The sequence below is a fragment of the Pithys albifrons genome, chromosome 11 (assembly GCF_047495875.1).
Source record: "Pithys albifrons albifrons isolate INPA30051 chromosome 11, PitAlb_v1, whole genome shotgun sequence".
Taxonomy (NCBI): Eukaryota; Metazoa; Chordata; class Aves; order Passeriformes; family Thamnophilidae; genus Pithys; species Pithys albifrons.
The window spans coordinates 14,028,450-14,049,311 of NC_092468.1; the positions used below are offsets into that span (position 1 = coordinate 14,028,450).

Consider the following 20,862-nt stretch of genomic DNA (forward strand, 5'->3'; position numbering starts at 1 on the left):
AATCAGCAGTATTTAACAGCAGTGGATGTTTTAGTAGATCTTAGAGACAATAAGATACCCAGTGTACAAATGGGACAATATATGACATGAATTTAGACATAGGTTTTTCTAAGTATTTGTCCTTTGCAGCCCAGGTGACAGGCAGTTTGTAGTGTGATTGGCTGTAATCTAAAGATTAATGGCATCATTGCTGTCTCAGTCCATGCTGCTGGAAAAAGGTCTGAGGCACTTCAAATCTCCACTGGTGATTTCCTTCCTAGCCACAAAAATCTCTGAGAAATTTTGCAGGATGACTGCTCTAGACAAAAAAGTTGCTCCCCTGTAGCTCTGCAGATCCAGGTGCTGCATTCCTGACTCTCATCTGTCTGGGAAACAGTATCAGGCTGTCTGTGCTAAGGGACAAATCATATTCCTGACTGACAGGTTGTGTGACTCTTGTCAGGAGCGCGGGAGTTTCAGTGGCTCGGAGTAGGAATGTCACTTCTCATCCTGCAGCCTCTTTTCCCAATCCTTTCAGGTACGCCAGGATGTCCAGTATAAACTGCATTCAGTTAAAGCTTTTTCCAGGTTAAGTGCAATACATGTAGTAAAATGTTGCTCATCAGCAAAAATGAATAAACACCACTGATGGCTCAGTCCCACCAGGCTCAGTGCTCTGGGGCCGCTGTCGCTCACAGGATTCAGCCCTCAGTAATAATATATGATTATCACCAGGGCTCTGAAGATCTGGATTCCATACTGAGTTTTGAATCAAGTGCTAATAATCTGCTCAGTAATGTTAGGAGACTTCATTTTTATTACAAAATGAATCCAGGTATAACAGAATAGTAATCAGTAAGGTTCCATTATGGGTTAGCATCTTGTACTCTGTGCCAGGCAGTTAAAAGCTTCAATTCCAGTTCATGTTTCTCTGTAGGTATAAAATATAATAGGCTTTAATTGGTGAGGGACAAAGCAGTAGATTCCTAACACATTTAAAAATCAGCTTTCACTTGGATTTTTAGTAATTTACTAGATGGTCCACTGAAAGATAGTGTAGTATTTTTCCTTACAGATCATGTGTTCCAAGAGTCTCTTGGAAAGACAAATGTTGAGAAGCTCAACATATATTCTAATGCATCTTGATTTCAGAGGTGTAACTTATGTCCATTGCTTGTTGATTGAAACAGTGTCTATGGTCCCTGCTTAGTGTCTCAAGGTTTCATGTTTTATGTTAATGTCAGACATTTACAGTGCATAGAAACTTAAATTTCTGAATTATACTGAATTATGTCACTGAATTATGTTAGACAGCTGGAATTTGTTCCCATGAATTTGGGGGAAGGTGGAAGATGGTAGAGGTGTTTCTTTGCTTTCACAAGCAGCCCACATGGATGTCTGGTGAACACATATTCCAGGTGCTCATTAGGACATTGTGGACTTCAGACTCCTTGCCAATTAGGACCTAATCCAGGAAATCACTGAAATCAGTGATAGTCTTTCCACTAATTTCAGAGGCTTTGGATTTTACCATTTGTGGCTTCTAATTAGTCTAATTGTGGTTTATGTTAGTGCATTAAAGGGTCCTGAATTAATACTGCATTTTTCACTCTCTGGGGTTTTATATTTTACCTGTTTACTGAACTGAAATAGTTTTAGAAAATGCAACCAGACCTTCCAAGTGCTGTCAGCAAATCCCTGTTTGCCATCAGTATGCACGTGTTGTCCAAAGTATTAGTTCTCCTGGATAGAGCAAAAACTTTATAGCACTAAATTAAAAAGGTGAGAACTAGAATAAGCAGCACATTGATGTGATGTTGCCAGGACTTCAGTGCTTCTGTTTTAAAGTGTGGATGTTACCTCTGCTGCTGAGAACCTCAGATGACACAGTGGCTATGAAAGGACCCTTTGATAGAACTGCAAATAATGTCTAATTACCTAGGACATATTTTTACAGAATCAAAAGACTGAGCTGATTATTCTGATTCTTTACTACACAAAGTATATTAAGGATCAATCTTGCAGACTAAAATCTCTTCCCATTCACCATGGACACTTTTTCCCAAGTTTTTCCCATGCCACTGGTTTGTGCATCCTGACAGCCAATGTGCCTGGGTGTTGTGCTCACACAAAGGCACAGTTTTAAAACAGAGGCAACTCTGGAAAGGCACTACTGGGGAAAAGCACGAGTGTACCACTTTGGTATATCCCCTTTCATATGCTTGCTTTATTATTCTGCATACAGTATTTTCTTGTTTCTCTTCCCATGGAAGGAGATGAAAAATTCCAGTCACTTTTCTGTTAGGAGATTTTCCGTGTTTTTACAGAAGTCGCCAAGAAATCATCCTTTGCTCAAGCAGAGAGGTTACTCTGTCTGAAGTAATGAACTTTTATTTCTTTATCCACGTGTTCCTCTGTACTTGGTGTTTTTTTAAGCATTCCAGCAGTAAAATGTAAAAACCCTTCCCCCTTCAGCTGTAATTGTACAGACTGTGTACCCAGCCCTCCTCCGCGTTATGTACGGCTGTAGACTTTGTATCGAAAACTTGAATGTAGTTCGTCATTGTAAGGGGAGGCGCAGCGCCGCCCCTGCCCTTGTACGGCCTATTAAAGCTGTGACTGCCCACTGCTGGCTCGGGGCGGGTCCGGGGCGGTGCCGCCCCCGCGATGGCGGCGCAGCGGGGCCCGGCGCGGCGGGGCTGGTTGCGGTGCCCGCAGCCCGCGGCCCTGGCGGCGGCCGCGGCCGTGGCCGTCTGTGCCTTCTACTACCTGGGCGGCGGCGGCGAGACTTTCTCCAGCGCCACCCGCCGCCTGCGCGCCACTCCGGCCGCGCCCGCCCGCGCCGGGGCCCGCGGGCTGCACCTCCTGCTCATGTTCACCAAGGCGGAGCGCAGCCCCGCGCTCCGAGACAAGGCGCAGGCGGCGCTGCGCTCGCTGCTGCGGCACGGCCGGCTCGGCACCGCCGACACGCTGCACCTCCACCTCGTCACTGAGGGCGCCAGCCGGGACATCGGCCTGGGGCTGCTGCGGGACCTGCTGCGCGGAGCCGCCTTCCGCCACCAGGTGCGCGGGGGCAGAATGGGACGGGCCGAGAGCGAGCGGGCTCTGCCCCTCGCCCGCTGGGATGGGAGCGCTGGGGTGGCGTCCGGTGTGATCATCCTGCAGGACGGCGGGAAGAAACTCCCTCAGCTAACAGCCCATGTTCCAGCTCCCTGCAGACGGGTTTGCTCCCCGTCTCTGCTGGAGAAGCTCCCATCGCTCCCCAGTCTCGGGAATCTTGAAGGGCTTATTCTGTGTGAGCTGAAACCCCGCGCTCTCCGTCGTTGCTGCCTGGAGGGAGGTGTCCTGGTGCAGCCTGGTGATTCTCACCCGAAATTGGGTGGCTGCTTGACCTGGGAACACCTCCGGCAAACCACCTGTGGTGGAAAGGAGCAGTCGCTCTGATCAGTGCTGCTCTTCTACGGACTCTTCTGTTAGTCCCGGTTCAGTATCTCCGCACAAGGACCACGTGTGCTCGTATGTATTCTGCGGGGCCGTGATCTGAGGAGGCTGTTGGCCTGCTGCTAGTGGCTCTTGAGAACGGGAATGGAGATCCTGCAGGGGCAGGAGTGCATCCGCATGCAAATGTTCGTCCTGCCTCCCAAAAATATAGTCAATCCAGTCCATGCAAAGTCAGGCTTTCTTTCGCATTAAACAGGTATCTGAAAACTGGAGGGCTGTTAAGTTCAGAGACATCAGGTAACGTGACTCCCTTGTCCTGAGGTGCAGAGCAAGGCTTGGAAGTATCCTCTAGTCCTGCTGTTACTTTTTGTTGCACAACTTTCTGTTATTTAGTATTAGCTGAACTCTGCCATGATGTAACTATAATTGTACCCTTAACTTTGTTCCTAGAGACGCTTTGGTAGTAAATAATCCCACCTCTTGTTTTGTTTAAACAAGTACTTTCCTAGTGCTGGCGCTCAGGTTACCTACCTACAGTGGGTGACCCTCACCATGCGGGCAATGCTCAGCTGTGTGGAGGGGGTGCCCAGTACCTCAAGAGGGTTCCTCTGTGCTACAGCCGAATGGTCAGACTGCCCCATGATGGTGCAGTGATGATATCATACAACAGCTCAGCTCGGGTTTATGTTATTATATCCCTTGGAGTGGGAGGACCCCCAGGCCACCATAGTGTGCAGTTCCCTCGCAGTCACCCCTCTGTGTGTGTGGCTGCCTTATGCCATTTGATCTTCTGGGAAACAAAATTCTCTGTGGGCAGCCTTGCTGGCCTTGCTTCTCCAGGGAAATGTGGGCTGGGAGTTGGAGGTGGGGGTATGCAGTGATGTGCCTGTTGCAGATGGGCCTCTGCAGGTGCCTGTGGACTTGCAGGCAAACCTGGCTTGTGGCTCAGATGAGCAGGCCTTGCACCAGAACGGATCTCTTGGGTGTAAGCAGGACCTGGAGGACTCAGGTGAGATCTCACTGGGATCTACTCAGGCACCTTCTTCCCTCTTCCTGGTTTCACTGGCTAACCTGTATTTGACAATATACTTTGGATCTGTCAACTTCTCTTCTTTTAGGTGGAGCTCCCAGTACAGAGCAGTGACTGTGTCTGCTTCTCAAGCATACAGCCTTGCCCCTAATCCTGTGCCAGTCTCTGGAATGCCAGCAGGTGACAGCACCACTTTTATCTTGCTGTAGCCTATGCTGTTCCTCCTCTTTACCAGCAGAAAATATGTCCCTAGCTCAGAGCTTTGGTGCTACTGCTAAAATGTTGAAGGTGATGGATCCTGACACTCAGGTAGCAGTAACCCATCTCCATGCCTCCTTCTCTTGGTATCTCCAGAACACTTTCCTGGTTGTTGTGCTGTTTTCTTAGAGCAGGCCTAGAGATGAGGCTTGATGAAATGCTCTGGGGAGAGTTGGAACTGCTGAGGCAGGACTGATAAAACCTCTGAACTTTACTTTTGCTTCATGAGGAAGTGATTTGGGCCCTGCTTTTGGAGCTGTCCTTCCCCTCCCATTCTAGCAGTTCTGAGGTCAGTTGGCTCCTTTGTAAGAGTGAAGCCCAGAGTCAGATGTGGATCCTAACCCATAGGGAAGGTTCCTAACCTGTGGGGAAAGTTATGGGCAGCTCTTGTCTCTCCCTGAGCAGATTGAGGAACTTCCAGTCTTGTGGAGACCGAAGCAGTTGGCAGCAGCCTGTGGTCAGTGAGGGAGAGGGGCTGTGGGTGGTGGAAGCAGCTCAGGCACAGGATCCGGCCGCGCTGTCCGGGCGTGCCGTGGCGTGACGTGACCCGCCCCGCAGGGCCGTACAGATGTGTCCTAGATGTCTGTGTCCCAGATGTGGCGCCGGCAGCGCTGCCGGACGGCGGCGGCAGAGGGAGCTCCTGCTCCGCGTATACGGGCGGAGGGACTGGCTGGGACGCGCCCAGCCAGCGCCCGTCCGCGCTGCCCGTGCCTCAACCTCCCGGCCCCGGCTGCAGAGGTTCTGTGGGCTTTTACCAGGGCTTGGTGTCGGCAGCCGCGGGGAGCGTGTCCCGCCCGCGGGTCGCAGGGTGATCCCTGCAGCCTCTCCCGCTTCCCGGCCAGCGGAAAGTGTCTGGGAGCGAGCCTGAGCCAGCCGCGGTGGCCGACACTGCTTACAGAGAGCCCCGGCCCCGTTTCCTTTGTGCTCCCAACCAGGTGCGATTCCTGTCGCTTATTCCATTTCCCTGCCAGAGGAACACGAACCGCATGCTCGGCTCGCTGCTCGTCCCAGTCCCTGCTCGGATCAGCCCCAAGGCGAATCCTACTGGGGTGGATGTAACCGGGCTGCCATCCTTCCGTGCATGGGGAGAGCTGTGAGGGTACCCGACATGGGAAGTAGGGAAAGTTAAAAGAAAAAGAAATGCCCGTTGTTTTTTCCTACTGAAACAGTGTAAAGGGTCTTTTATCAGTGTGGGACCTGTGTTTATAAAACTATGCTTGCACAGGAAACCCCTAGAACTTACTTTTCTTAGTGTCCTCAGCAAACATGGCCAGATTTAACTACAGGGATTTACTAAAAGCTGTTACACAAGTAAGTAACGAAGGACAAAATTAGCAGCAGATCAACAAGCTGTAAGGAGAGGAGAAGCCCTCTTGGTCCTAGAGAGAGTGCCTGACCTGCGGTTGTAGGAGAAAAATTCAGCTGCTCAGGAGTTTGCTTTGCAAAAGTACCTAACCAAAGGGTGGGCAGAAGACATGTTTTCCTGGTTTTTTTGGCAGGGGAGAGAAGGCTCCTGCTGTGTCTGGAGTTTCAGAAGTGTTTCTCCCATAATTTTTGTCCAGTGGTGCTCTGCACTCTCCTGTCTGCAGATGGGACTGGAATTGGTTTGACCTTCCCTCGCCACACTTTCCTACGTGCCATACAGACTTCAGGCTGCCTTTGCTGGATGCAGAATGGTGGTTACAGGTGCTGTGTTTCTCCTTCATGCTTCTCCAGTCCAGCCACACCCTGAAGCTGCCCTGCTCAAGCTGGGCTGGGAGCAAAGCATCACACATCCTCATGGTGGTGGTGCTCTGCTCCACGCACAGGCCGTCGGTGCCTGTGCACCTGAAGAGTAATGGTGGTTTGTTTGGTTGGTCATCCAGGCTGGCTGCCGGTGCTGCCGATCTGCGCCCTGTGTGTGGCCAGTGCTCACCACGATGGCACAGCCTGCAGGGCTAGGCAAGGTGCTCGTCATGTCACCAGTAACAGAGCTTCCTGCCCTGCAGTGTCTTGGGGAATATGCCATGCTATCCAAAGTCAGGTGTGGCTGCTGAGGAGCTCTCCCAGTGCACTTTCCTGGGACATGTTGTTCTGTGCTTTTCCTGCCATTCCACTGCAGGCCCTTGGCCCCGAGCCGAGAGAGGGGCCACCCTGCTGAGGGACACACTGGCCATGGGGCCTGCACAAGGTCTCTCGTATGGAACCTGGCTGGTGGCAAGGGCCGGTGGCCAAGGGTGGGTGTTTAGGTTGCCCTCCCCAGGGCTGGGGACTTAGCTGTGCCTGTCCTTCAGCAGTGCCCTGCCATAGGCTGGGCCGTCATGGCCACTGCCAGGATGGACCCATCACCTTGCTTTGTTTGGTATACTGTGGGTTCTCTGAGCAGCACCCCAGTGAGTTCTGCTCTGCTGTGAGACTGCTTTGATCTGGGCCTGTTCTGCAAGAAGCTGTGGAAGGAAGAAGCTCCAGGCTGCTCACTGCCTCCATCTCTGTGCCAGCCTCACTGGGCATCAAAGTGAACTCCATAGAGAGGATGGTCATTGCATCAGCACAGGCTCCAGAGCTACCTTCTTAGAAGCACTTGGTTTACAGGTTTTTTAATTAAAAACAAAAAACAAGAGTTTTATCCTGTATGGTCAAGTGTATAGTGCCAGGCCCTTTGTTCTTAAGCAGAAGAATTTTTAGTAACGAAAAGAAGTGAAACCGGAGAGCTGTTGGAATAGTTTAGTTTGAAAGGGACCTACAAAGATTGTGGGTTGAGTTCCCTGCTGAAGGCGTGGGGAAGTGTCTTGGTATCCCTCAAACAAAGGGGATAGGCTCCCCTGTCCATAATTCAAGTACTGCTGCAAAGTTGTGTCCTTGCTGGCCTTCAGTTCCAGTGAGACTCTTCCTGCTTTCTCTGGCCTGAAGAAGGCAGCACAACCTCGAGTCTCCTCACTCAACTTCCTGCACTCCCCCTTATCTGCAGCAGGGTCGTGTGTCCCTCCTCTCTCTTAATTATCCCGAAAATCCCTCTCATTATCTTGTGTGATTCAGTGACCTGTATCCTTCTTTGTGTATAACAAGCTGCATGAAAGTTCATGTTCACTGGACTTTGACCAAAATAGATTCTAAGCTTGTAAAATTTCAGTAGCTAACAAGGTGCATTTGGGGTTGCTCCTGTTTCTGGGCCATAGCCACGATCCAATGCAGCCATGCCAGGGCCCATGCTGGTGCGTGCACTTCCACAGGGCTGAGGGTGCAGAGCGGTACTGGCTGAGCATCAGCAAATCTCCAGCACAGGCAGGCTGAGATCCTTATAGAGAAGTTGCTCAGCTCTGGTGTAACTCCTGATGTTTGGATTTTAATCGGCATGCTGCAGCCTGTCCTTCCTTTCCCCCTCCAGCCCTGGTGGGATGTGTTACAGAGCTTGTTTCCATGCTGGGCTGAGGTTCAGGAAATCCAGGCTGCATCCTGGCCCTATCACAGCCTGACTCTGTAGCAGGGAGCAAGCCTTGGTCCTCAGGGTAAGTGACGTGATCTGGCCTCTAAATGGCATGATGCCAGAGCCTCGAGCAAACTATCACCTCTTTGGATGGATTCCATATGGAACAGACTAGAAAAAAACCACAAAACATAGAACACACTTGGTTGTGTGAGTGGATTCAAGTCTCTGCCCATCTTAAAATTATGAAATGTCTGTTAAAGTCCTTCCCTCCTCTCCCTGCTGCACTTGACTGGCTTTTGTGGCAAGGGGATGTGCAGGGGCCAGGGCAGGCAGGTCCCTCTGTGCAGCTGCAGTGCCACCAGCATGATTTATGCTTTAACAACCTCCCCCCTCGCCCTGTGCCAATGTGGGCTGAGCAAAGGCTGCTGGAGCTGGGCCAGTCCCCAGAGGCAGCAGCTGAGTGGTGTTTCTGGTGTCTCTCCCAGGTAACAGTCCATGATGTGAATGAGCTGACAGAAAAGCTGTTTCCCATCGTAGAAGCCATGCAGAAACACTTCAGTGCTGGATCAGGGACCTACTACAGTGACTCCATCTTTTTCTTGTCAGTTGCAATGCATCGCATCATGCCCAAAGGTAAGCCTCTGCTGAGCTGCCTGCAGCAACACAGGCTCTCTTTTTCTTCTGCACAGAGATGTTATCCAGTGCTATTTGTAGTGCAGAGAAAGTTAATAAACTTTTGGGATAGAGTCTCAGGATTCTGCTCCTTCCTGCAGAGTGACAGAGTCATCAGGCCAAGACCATCCACATCCAGGTCTGCGCTGCTGCGAGTGATAGGAGTTTCTGTGTGCCACATGGCAGCTCTTCCTGCTCTCATGTCCTAATGATAGGAGAGGTGAGACAGGACCAAGCAAGTCTGCTCTGTGTGTGTTTGCAGCCCTCCTTACCCTTGGGGTGCCAGCAGAAGGAGGTGCTGTGTGCCTGTGGTGCATCGGCACAGAGTGGTTGTTGAGCCTTTCCTCTGGGCTTTGGGTTGCTCTTGGAAAGCTTTATTGGTGATCACATGAATTTTCTTATTGTGTCTTCGCTCTGCTGTTAGCAAGTATGGGAATAACAACAAATCTGCAGGACAACAAGGCAGCTGGCAGGGAGGGCTTGGCTCAGCTGATGCCATTTTTTGCTTCCCTGGCTGTGTGCAGTTGCCTCTCCTGAGACCAGATGCTGTCTAGCCTTTGACTGGTTGCATAAGGAGGGTGTTGCATCCCTGGGCTGCAAACACCTTCACTGGAGCTCCCCCAGTCCTCCCAGGCCATACCCAGTGCTGTTCCCTGGGCTCTCCCTGTCACCTGTCTTGCTGGCCTGATGCACCAGTGATGGCAGCATTCCCTCCTGGGCTGGCCATTTGTCCTCCCTGGGCCATGGCAGAGTGCAGGTGGCAGTGGTGGCAGGGAACCTGGGATCCTACCTGGCTGTCCACCAGCCCCAGGAGGAAGCTCTGACCAGCCTCTCAAAGTTGTTTGTGGATGTCACATGATGATGGTCAGTTCTCATGTGTGTGTTGCTGAAATTACTGTTCCTGTGGCTAGCACTGCTGGGACCAGCAGCTTCCTTGGCATCTGCAGCCTCTGCCCAGCCATAATATTCCCTGCAGAATTCCTACCATGAATCTCAGGTGCACTTGCTGAGATGTGAGCAGATACAATTCCCTGGTGCCACTGCTGAGTCCTGCCCCAGTTTGCCTCTACCCAGTAGCTCCTACCTCTGCAATGCTTTATGAGTCTTCCTTTGCCTTTTGTGGACTTGTCCCTGTCCTCCTGGCACAGCCATCCCACACTACCTCATTAAGCAGTGGGGCAGTGCTGGCCCTGAGGGTCCTGTCCAACCCCTGCTAATCATTACACTGTGGGCTCCGGCAAACGTGCTGTACTTCACTCTCCATCAGACTTGGGTGATTTTTTATGTGTCTGGCACTGTCTGCTCTGCGCGCACTTTGAAGTACACTGCATACAAATGACGGTATTAACGCTGGCTAATTCACTCCTCCCGATTCCCTGCTCTGTCTTTACTGTGTGCTAAAGATATCCATGTCGTGCTGCCTACCAGCAAGAAGCTGCTCAGTCTGAAATGCCTTTTCTCAGTTCATCAACCCGTGAGTCGTCTCATCTCCCTCAGCCTGATGGGGCTTTCAGTGGTATGTTTGGGACACAGGATGTTTAAACAGGCATTTTTACAGTTTCATGAGCTTAGTTTTTGTTTCAGAAGCTGCTAGTAAAGCTGATTTATATTTCCCTTCCAAGGGAGGTCAGCTTTACTGTGATTTATGCCTGGTGATTTATGTGGCTGGCAGGGCTGCCCAGCCCCTTCCCTGTGTAGCCGGCACCGAGTGGGAGGCAGCAGGGAAGGCTGCGGCTCTGATGCCCACTCTCAGTCTTGCAGGTGGTGTGGGAGTGGCACGGCTCCTGCCACTCTTCTCACTCTGACAAGCCAGTGTCTACTGTCCTGGGGAAGCCACTTTGCTAGGCTGAAGGAGAAAGGACCAAGTCTTCCTTTTCAGTCAGCATGTACATTTTCCCTGATGAGTTTCTCCTGCCCTGAGTGCTGTGTCTTTTTCTGCACCTCTCCAAGCACATCTGGCTCCATAGCATTAGCGCTATTTTTTTCTGGAAGACAGGTTTGATTGGAAGCTTGAGCATTCTCTAGTAGAAATGAAGGCCCTGATCTGAATATCAAAATCTCTTGTGTATTTGTTTGCATTTGCATTAATCAGTCTGTAGTTTTTTTCAGCAGCCAGCAGTCTTTGCATTAAAGTTATTTGGCTTTAGTTTCCCAAACTTACCATTTTTTGAAGGGAGGCATTTTCATAATATCAATACTTAGTGTTTTGTTTGGAGATTTGGGTTGTGACAGGGCACTGACTTTATAGGCCAATGGCACTGCAAACTGAACAGCAGGGTTATTTTTTATTTCTCTAAGGATTTTTGAGGGACACGTGCTAGCTGCGTGCATATTGCACTGAGGATAAATGGGTTTTACCACTCAACTGTTCACTGTTGCTTGGGATCCTTGCCCAAAAAACTTCTATCTAAAACCTGAAGCTGCCAAGTTATAATATAACAGCTTCTTAGCTGGTGTAAATCATAGAACAGTCTTGCCTTGAATGTCTTACATCAGTGGAGTTAATCTGATTTAAACCAGCTGGGAGCTTGGTATGCAGCACACAGAAGTGCAGACTGCATAACTCTTGCCTGTGCTCAAGGCTCATAAATCTGGTTTTAATGTGCTGTGGCTAGGCCTGGGAAGCTGGAGCAGAGCTTGATCCATCACAATGGTTCTGCAAGGGAAAAGCAATGGGAAGGTTATGCAGAGAGAGGACAAGGAGATTCAGGCTGAGGAGCACCTGCCAGGATGAGGACAATGCCAGAATGAAACGGTCTTGAGACTTGCAGAGCAGTGCAAGGAGGAGGGAGGGCAAGGACACAGACTTTTTCACTTTTCAGTAAACCCAACCAGAGGGAACTTTCTCAACTGACTTCAATCCCTCTAATCACTTGTCAATTAGTTTAGCAGGTGGTTATCCTCAACTGGTGGATCAAGGCAGAGATGTCTGCATCCAGAAGCTTGGGCATAGCTTTGAAAACTGCCCTTTGGTGTTTGACTCCATTGCTTTTGCTGACTGTGCTGCAGCAGGATGACCCTGTGGGAGAAGAGAATGGGCAGAGGGAAAATGAGACCTGATGGAGAAGCAGCTTTGTGGCTTATCTCTGCCAGCTTGGGTGGAGGAGTGGAGTCCATTAGCTCAGGTGAGACTCTGAAACCTGCTTGAAGGTGCTGTGTCTCACATGGAGTGAGGGTATTTAACAGAACTTGACTGAAGATGGTATTTGACAAATTGGAGGCAGCAGGGTTTCCTGGCCAGTACAAACAGCTGGCTCTCTTCCTGGTGAGCAGCATCATCTCCGAACGTGGCCTTCTCATCCCCTGCTGAGTTCTCAGGGTTTCTCTCTCACTATCCAGCCCAGCCTGAAGACAGAGTCTGTGACCAAGGGTGGGAAGATGAGCACGAGCTGCAAAGAGCACCTGGGCTCTGCTGTATGTGAGGTTAGTCCTCGTGCAGCAAGCTGCATCTTCCATGTCCTGAAGAGACACCTAAGAACTTGATGCCTGAAAATTCAGGAGCTTGGTCTGTAGGTGCATTTGGTAAGGCTAACTGTCAGAGATTTGTAGGGGAACTAAGCAGCAGTGGAAGAAATTGGTAATTTTTTGTGTGACTAAACAAAAATGTGGAGCTATGAGAAAAGAGACCAGAGTGGGACTGGTGATTATGTATTGCTGAAATTTAAGGCACACCAATATGGTCTGTTGGAAAAAAAGAGGTTTAGAGAAGAGCAGTGACTTCTGTATGGGACAGGCCTGGTGAACTGGGACCCTCCAGACTGGGAGGGGGCTGGACAAGAGAGTAATGGTATCATCTGTGAAGCCACGAGCCATGTGAGACAGATGTTTTTACAAGAACTAAGAGGCATCAGAGTTGGTGAAAAGTGGGTTTAAAACAGTGTAGTGATCTGTGGAGCTCCTTATTGTGGGATGTTGTTGGTGCTGAGCTGCGTCATGGGTGAGAAAATCATGGTAAGCTGCTGTCTGATGGACACAAAGCCTCAGGGGCTCCCTAAGCTGGAAGCTGCAGAAGTACACTGGGAGAACACAGCTGTGTGGTGGGAGGAAGCACGGATGGCTCATGTGGGTGAATAAGCAGCACCATGTCCCAGGAAGCGGCTGCTGGCAGGAGCTGTGCCTTTGGCTTCATAGCTGGTGTCCAGAGTTAACATCTGTGGTGCACCATGATCAATGGGATGTTCACTGGTCTCTCTGGCCTCAAACTCTGAACAAGGTAATTTCTCCAGCTCATTATCAACAGCTGTACTCACTGTTGCACATAGACCAGATTATAACAATGTTTGTCCCAAGCTGCTTGCTAATGACCAAGCCCCAGGCCGCTTGGGATTTGGTGCTGCTTGCAGCAGGATCCAGCTTCTGGCTCCAGCTTGGTCTCCCACAAAATTGATATCAGCCTTTGTCTGCTCTGGGAATACCATCCTGGAGACAGTGGCCTCTGTGAGCATCAGCTTATGCCTTTCCCACCAAGTGGAGCTGGAGGGAGGGCAAAGGCCAGGGAGGAGATGTGTTGCAGCAGGCACTGAGCTGCACTCTGCTTTCTAAGGGCACCTTGCCTGTGCTGAAGCCATGCACCTGGAGCACTCCTGCCACTGACTGTGAGGGTGAAGAGCCTGGGAGCTGGGTGAGAGGGTAAAGCAGAGACGTATTAGGAAAACAGTCTGTTTACTGGCATAACGCCTTGGCAAATATCTTCTGCTAGTGTGGTTCTGGAAAAGCCAGCAGGCAGCATCATGAAAACGCTGTCAATTGCATTTGTAGGGGTGTGTGCTCGAGGATTCAACACTGATCTGCAATGCTTGAATCCATAGTGCAGCATTGCCCAGATCAGACTCTGTTTGCCCGTAGTGTGCCAGGTGCCTGCACGTGATGTTTCCCCTCAGTGGCACCAAAGTACAATGAAGTGACAGTGTGCACGTCCCGTGTCACACGGTGCGTCAGAGGTCTGTGAGGTAGAGCCTATTAGAGGGAGATGGGGAGGCAATCACTCCCTCTTCTTCCTCCTGCCAGCTGCAGAGCAATTCCTGTGGCAGCTGCTCACAAAACTCAGCAAATTGCATTGTAGTAAGTGAGCATTTTGAGAGTGCGTCACTCCTGATTCTTTCCTGCTGGCTGAGCGTTGCCGTCATTGCTGAGCCCCACCACACTGGGGCATGCAGAGATGCAGTGGCTGGGAGAGCGCTGGGAGGAGAGTGCCTGTGTCCCAGATGCTCCAGACCTGACTGTGCATTACCAAAGGGAAGATGTTGTGAAGAGGCACAAAAAAATGGGGTCTGTGGTGGAGTCGTGGGAGATAGCCCCAGAGCCACATGCTCCCAAGCCACAGTTCCCATGGGATGCTGCAGTAGCTGAAGGGTTTGTTTTCTGGCAAAAATGTTTCCATCTTTGCAGGGATGGAGAGAGCGTTTATAGTTTCTGGTGTGCTCTCATAACCTCCCTCCCTGCTTCATGCTGCAAGGACGTGAAAAACATCCAGATTCTTTTCCCAGCCTGGGCTACACACACTCATGTCAGATCCTCTGATGAAAAGAGAAGAGGCTGGAGTGATCAATTTGCGAGCAATAGGAGGAGTGGTGCCAGCCATTGCTCCTCGCTGGGATGAGCTTGCTTTGCCAAGGGAGTTGTTTTTGTGATAGTTTTTGGGAGCAGGAGACAGCAGATCTCTGAATAGGCCCACCCTAGGTAAATATCTAGGGCTTTGCCTTGTAGGGGAGTCCTCACATGCTGAGATGAGCTGCTAATCTCATCTGGCTGCCTCTGGGATGTGCCTCTCCTGGGCACTAGAGCCCCTTGGCCCCAGCTCTGCTGCTGAGAAGGTGTCCAGAAGGGTTGCTGTGATGATGCTGTGCCTGGAAGTCCCCTGGGTGCTGCATCACAGGGGAGACTCCTGCCCTGTGGCACTTCTACCTCAGGGGGCCAACTCTGCAGACCCTGGGGGCAGTGTCACTTCTCATCAATTCCACTGGCTGCCCCTTGCTGTGATGCCACCATCTATTATTTTTGGATGTCCTAGATCTGTCAGGGCAGGGCGGGCACATGCGGCTGTTCCCCCCTCCCCGCAGAGCAGCAGGGTCTCATCCCTTGGTGCTGTGGGTTGGTGCTGCCCTCCTCCATCCCCAGCCAGACCAGCTGCCCCATCCCCAAAGGGTTGGAAGGTGCTGAGGGTCACCTAGTGTTGATGCTGGGGCTGCTCTTCCCCACAGCCTCTCTCCCCACTCTGCTGTAGCTCGTTAGAGCTTAGCAGGAAGAAACAAGGACAAGACATGCCTGCAGCCCCTTCCCTCAGTGTGCACAGTTAAATGGGACATGAGCAGAAAAAATTTATTTTCCTATATCTGTTTTTGGCTTCCCATTCCTGCTCAACTGCTCGTTACTTCATAGCTTTCCATCCACACCATTTTGTAATTTATAGCAACCTGGAATCAAACCTTATTTTGTCTGATTAAAAGGTTTCCTGCTGCTCTTCCTCCAGCTCCTAGAAGTGTCTTCACACTCCTCCCCCACCAGCACCATATATTGAATACATTGCAAACAGCATTTCCAGTTTCATCCTGAAAACTGTCACTGCCTTGGAGTTCAGTCAAGAGCCAAACACTGCGAAATATGAGTCCCTCAGACCTTTATGGATTACAAGGAGACACTTGGACGCACAGGAAAAATTAATTTCCTGGAACAAAACAGATCCATCTCCTGCTGAGTCTTCCCCATCCCTCTGGAGATGGCTGTGGGGTGTGGAGCAGGGCAACCAGAGTGATGCCACTGTCGGTACCTGGAGACATTGCTGCTGCTCCAGACCCCTGAGCTCACTCAGGTGCCTGCTCTATGTGGGTGGTAGCAATGATTTGTCATCTATCTCTGGCAGGCAGCCTAATTTTTTAATTAGCTGATAGGTTGATTAGCTGCTGTGCTGCAGCCACTGCTCTGCTCTGCTGGGCACCTAATCAGTGCTGCAGAAACCTGATTAGTGGCCAGGGGCACGTTAGTGGCAGGAGACATGTACTCCCTCACCTCCTTTCCTCCCCTGGTGCCCTGTGTGCAGGAGGGGGAGGCTGTTTGATGGGGAGGGTACATCTGGGCTGCCCCAAGGAGCAGAGAAGACCCCTGGCTGTATGGCAGAGGTGAGGACCTGTGTTCAAGTGGGCAGCTGGAAGGTAAGCTGCACTGCACCACAGCAAGCACTGCTGGTGCAGGGCTTTGTAGGGTCATCTTTTCTTGGGGAGGATGGGCTCCAGAGCAGCACCAGGTCATGAGAAGGGGGACTGTGGCTCCCCGTAGTTGCCTGCATGCTGGCAGCAAGCTCTGCAGAGCGTTTTGTGCTTGCACACCTGCATGTGTGCCCCTGCCTCAGCTGATTCCGCTGGGCGAGGCTCTCTGGTGCTGCCACAGTTAGCAGCGCGGGCAGCGGTGATTAATCCTGGAAGCAGAGGGGACGTCTTATCTGTGGAGAAAACAAGGCCTGGCCAGGGGAGCACATAGCCAGAGAGGAAGCTGCTCACAGCCCTGCTGACAGCAGGAGGGAGAGTGGCCAGGGGCAGCTGGCAGTGTGGGGTGATGAGCCAAACCCAGGGAGCCTCTAATGAAGGGCAGGATGGAGAACCCAATGTGTTTGTGTAAACAAACTGTATGTCTCCACATTGGGCTTCTTCAGGCGCTGGCATCACTGCCTGGCACTGCAGCTGTGCTTGTGCTCTGCTCCCTGCTGCAGCTGAGGCATTTGGGGCTGACTGGCTGCTGCTGCTGTGCAGCACCCTGTGGGTTGCACAGGGACACTCTGAAACCTGTGACACACTCTGTGCCCATGCCTGGCCTTGGTGCTGGCCGTGTGAGTGGAGCTTTTGTTGGCCACAAGTCTCTCTGTGCCGGCGAGGGCGGAGGATCCTGGTTTCACAGCCAGCACGGGCCGCTTTGTGGATCTGTGTGTTGCTGCTTGCAGGCATGCTGCCCGCTGGAGTGGGGGCTGCTGCTGCCCTGCTCCAGGACATTTATCGACCAAGGCAGCTGTCAAAGTCACTGCTGGTCCTTCACAGCTCCTTCTTTCCTTGGTATCTCACCCTGTCATGAGGGGGACAGCTAAAAAACCTTCTGACTTAAAGAAAAACATTGGTAGTCAGAGCCAAGCTCAAAGCGATGCAGAGAGGTGCAGGAGAAGCTGTCCAGGTGTGCCCAGCTTTTGCAGACCAGCAGACATGAGCCCTCCAGCCCTTCTGACCCCAACGTGAACATCCTGGGCCACCTGGCTCTCTTCCTTCTGATGGTCCAAATCAAATGGCAAAATGCACAGCCACCCCTGGTCCTTCCCCAGACTCTGCTGCAGCCAGCAGGGGACACTCCCATCCCTTGGCTACGTGTCACCTATGCTGACTGCAGCTGCTGCTGGCTCTGCAGAAGGGTCTCTGAACTGCTCTGACTCCAGCAGCTCTCTGCCCCTGCCATTCGCCCTGCTCTTGCCAGTCCATTGCCTGGCCACTGCCCCCTCCGCTGTCCCCTGAAAGATGGAGGGGGATCCTGCCTCCTTGTGCTGCCCAACTGGCTGCTTCTGGAACTGTGGGAAAGGTGAAGCCGTGTGCTTGGGTCACAGAGCTCACCTGGCACAGTCAGCAATCCCAGCAGTGTCCTCCCTGGTTTGACCTCTTAAGGTGCCAGCCTCTGGCCCCAAAAGTCACTGCTGTGATGCAGAGGAGATGCGTGGAGGTCAAAGTGCTCCCATCTGATACGTGCCAAGTGCCAGGTTAACAGTTGGACTTGATCTTAAAGGTCTTTTCCAACATAAAATTCTGATTCTTGTCAGAGGAGTCTCTCCTCCTTGGCATGGAGCATCAGAATACTTAGGTCCTTAAAAAAAGGTTTGTTCAGAAAAGTGGAGATGCCTGTGCAGAAGATGGTGGGAGCAGTGCCAAATTACCAACAGCCTTGGTGACAGGTGTTTGCCTCAGGAGTGTGTGTGAGATTTGGGCACAGAGCAGCTTGGCGGGGCAGTGGCCTCTACATTCCTGCTATCCCACTGTTGCTTGCAGTATCTTCACTGCCAGACCAGCTGCAGGCAGGATTTTTTACTCTGAGGGTGTTGAGCTTGTGCCAAGATGCCTGTCAGTGGACTGGACAGTTTCACCACCTCCAGGAGGTTTCTTGTTTCTTCTATTCTAGAGCTATTAAGCTACTGCTCAAATATCAGTGATTTAGACCACACTGTTTGCTGGACAGCTTCTGCCCTTGGCACTGTGATGGCAGCTCTCCATTTTGCTGTTTGCTCCTGGACACAAGTAAGTCTTTTCACCTTTCCACTGTCAGTGGTAGCATCCTCTGCCCCAGATTTGGCATGGTTTGTATGGAAGTGGAGGGTTTGAAACTGAAGTCAGCACTTATACCCCAGCCCTTGCGCCTGCTGTCTGGGCTTGACTTTGCCAGGGTAGTGTGACCCTCATACAGAGAAAGTTGTTGGGTTGAGTGTAAATGAGTTTGGCAGCAGAACAGCCTGTGCATCACCTCTTCACCTGACCCCTCATCCACTGTCATGTAGTTCTAAATCTACTGTTTACACTTTTTCAGTCCATCCTCTCAACTCAGGCTAAGGAAAAGCAGTCCTAGCCTGTGGGCAGGTTCAAGGCTGCCCATCCATAGGCTGCTCTGAACAATGGCAGTGGGTCAGAAAGGGCTCTGGAGGGATAGTAGCTGCCACAGGATTTCTCACTGAACAGCATCTCTGGAGGTCAAGCTAGGTTGGCCAAAGCAGCTCTCCTCCCTGTGCCCCTTGCTGGCACTCCTGGTCCTGATGCTTTAAATGGGACCAACCTGTGTTGTAAAGCTGCCACTGCTAATGGAGACCATCTCTGCTTTGAGTGGCACAGCTGCCCTTTCTGTGCTGTGGCTGAAAGGGCTGGAGCTGAACGGAATGGAGGGTGATATACAGTATGGCAAAGTTAGAAAACTCACTGCTGAGCAGAAAACGCAGGCCTTTCCCACATTTCCAGCTGGATCCCTCCAAGCAGTCTATGCCTAAGAGAGCACACAATTCCTCCACCTCCACATGGCAGCCAGGACAAAGTGCTTGGTATAAGGGCGAAAGAGCATGATACATCATAAATATTAGTGCCTGGATCCTTGCCAGTCCCAGGCAGAAAAATCATCTCAGCAATTAATCTGAACATGCAAGCTGCATCTGGCAGTGTGGTGCTTAATGTCACCCATGCTCAGTTCTGTCTCAGTGTTGTAGTTCACGCTTGCTTTAAAGAAAAATGTTTTTAAAAAAATAATAATAAGTACTTGGTGCTTTCTGAGTCTAATTTATTAGTGAGTGTTTCCTGGGGTCTCTGCTGGCAGCGCAGGGGCCAACACAGGGACCCTGTAATGAAGGGCAGGATGGAGAACTCAGTGTGTTTGTGTAAATAAACTGCGTTTCCATGCTGTGCTACTTGTGGTGCTGGTGTGGCTGCCTGGCACCACAGCTGGGCTCATGCCCTGCTCCCTGCTCAGCCAAGGCCTTTGGGGATGGCCAGATGCTGGTGCTGGGCAGGACCCTCTGGATGGCACGGGTCCCTCCAGAGCCTTTCACCCACTGGAATGTGGCAGCGGGCAGGGTTGGGATTGGAGCTTCCTCCAAGTTCAGCTTTCATTCTCCACTGATTAATTGCAGCTGGCACTCATCTGTAATTTTAGAGAACAATCAGATGACGTGCCTCACAGTTGATTTAATTGAAACCTGATGAGGCATCAGAAGGCTGCTGTGCATCAGGAGTGAGTTGTGCTGGGATGCCCCTGGGAACCCCAAACCCTCTTCCCAGCCTCGGCAGTACCTTGGAGGATTCAGGCTCCCGCCACATTTCTCTGGGGCTGAGCTTGTGCTGTCAATCCGAGTTTTCCTTGCCCTGGAGTTTTGTGATAACTGGATACTCTCAAGTGCAGTAGCATTAAGGATTTGGGGTTTTGTCCTGCTGTGGTATGGGGCACTGGGGAGGTTTGGTGTATTTGAGATACATGTCTTGTTCCTTGTTGCACAAATCTGCTGCTCTGCTCATTCACATGGTTGAGTTGCATTGGCCATTTCAAAGGCAGTTCGAAAGCCTGGGGAAAATTGCTTTCAGGTCAAGACCTGCTTTAGTCTGTGGTGAATTACTGTGCCTGGGTTTTAAATCTTTGCAAACAGAGGATTATGGTCATGGTAAATACTGGGTAGACCTGAAGATTGCCATACTGCTGGATGAAGGAAGCATGGCCTTTCCCTTTAGCAGGTAGAGCATGATGGATGTTAAAATAAAAAATTGAGATACAGCCTGGGTTGTAGCTTAGATACTATTTCTCCTTGATTTATATTTCTGCTTGGATGCTTCACAGAATAAGCAGTATATTTCTTGCTTAACCTCATGGGGCCTTTTCGTTCTTAAATGGGAACAGCGTGGTAGGTATAATCAGATACCAAGAGCCCTAGATTAGTGCAAGATCTGCAAAAAATGCAGAGCTGCTGTACAGCCCAGCATCTGCTTGAAACACAAACACCAAGTGATGAGCATGTTTGAAAGGACAAAGCTGCACTCCCATGTTGGGGTCTATCTGCTGGTGCCTGGCTGCTCTTTGGGTCTCTACTCCTGATGGTGGCTTGGGGGGGCTAAAAACAGAGCAATTGCCTCCTGTTCTCAGCAGCCCAGGGTAGCCAGCAGACTGTCCTGAGCACAGTGGGGCCAGGGGGTGAGGAACCATTGTGGTGGGAAGGCTGGAGTGTTGGCACTGCCCCAGTGACACCAGCCTGATGGGAAACCCTGCCCGTAGGCATGGCAGATGCAAGCAGCAGAAGATGAGGGCAAACAGGGCTCGTCCTCCTGCTTGCAGGTTCTGGGCAGGAGGAAGCATGAGGGCCTGGTTTGCTAATTGCTGTGGAAATGGTGGTGACAGGCAAGTGTATCCTGCAGGGAGCTGTAAGGGCACCTGTGCATGATGAGTGGGGCCAAAACAGGTTGACACAGTCTTTATAATCTAATTAGTGTTGAGTGCTAAGCAACCTGGCCAATTTGCTCTTGGCTTTTATAACACATATAAATAGCAGGGTCATTACATAATGCCATGGGGGATGGCTCCACTCCAATAACAG

The 20,862-nt window shown here is 51.1% G+C and overlaps 1 protein-coding gene across 2 annotated transcripts in view; it reads left to right on the forward strand.

The window, feature by feature from the left end:
- Window positions 1-2,623: 2,623 nt before the first annotated feature.
- Window positions 2,624-20,862, forward strand: part of XXYLT1 (xyloside xylosyltransferase 1) — a 32,575-nt gene continuing 14,336 nt past the window's right edge. The window contains exons 1-3 of one of the 2 annotated variants that reach the window (XM_071566912.1): window positions 3,084-4,429; window positions 4,539-4,630; window positions 8,600-8,747. In XM_071566912.1, coding sequence (XP_071423013.1) covers window positions 8,657-8,747 — 91 coding nt within the window. In that variant the 5' untranslated portion in view covers window positions 3,084-4,429; window positions 4,539-4,630; window positions 8,600-8,656. Of the gene's footprint in view, window positions 3,043-3,083; window positions 4,430-4,538; window positions 4,631-8,599; window positions 8,748-20,862 lie in introns of those variants that run through there. The other variant, XM_071566911.1, reaches the window with a different exon arrangement.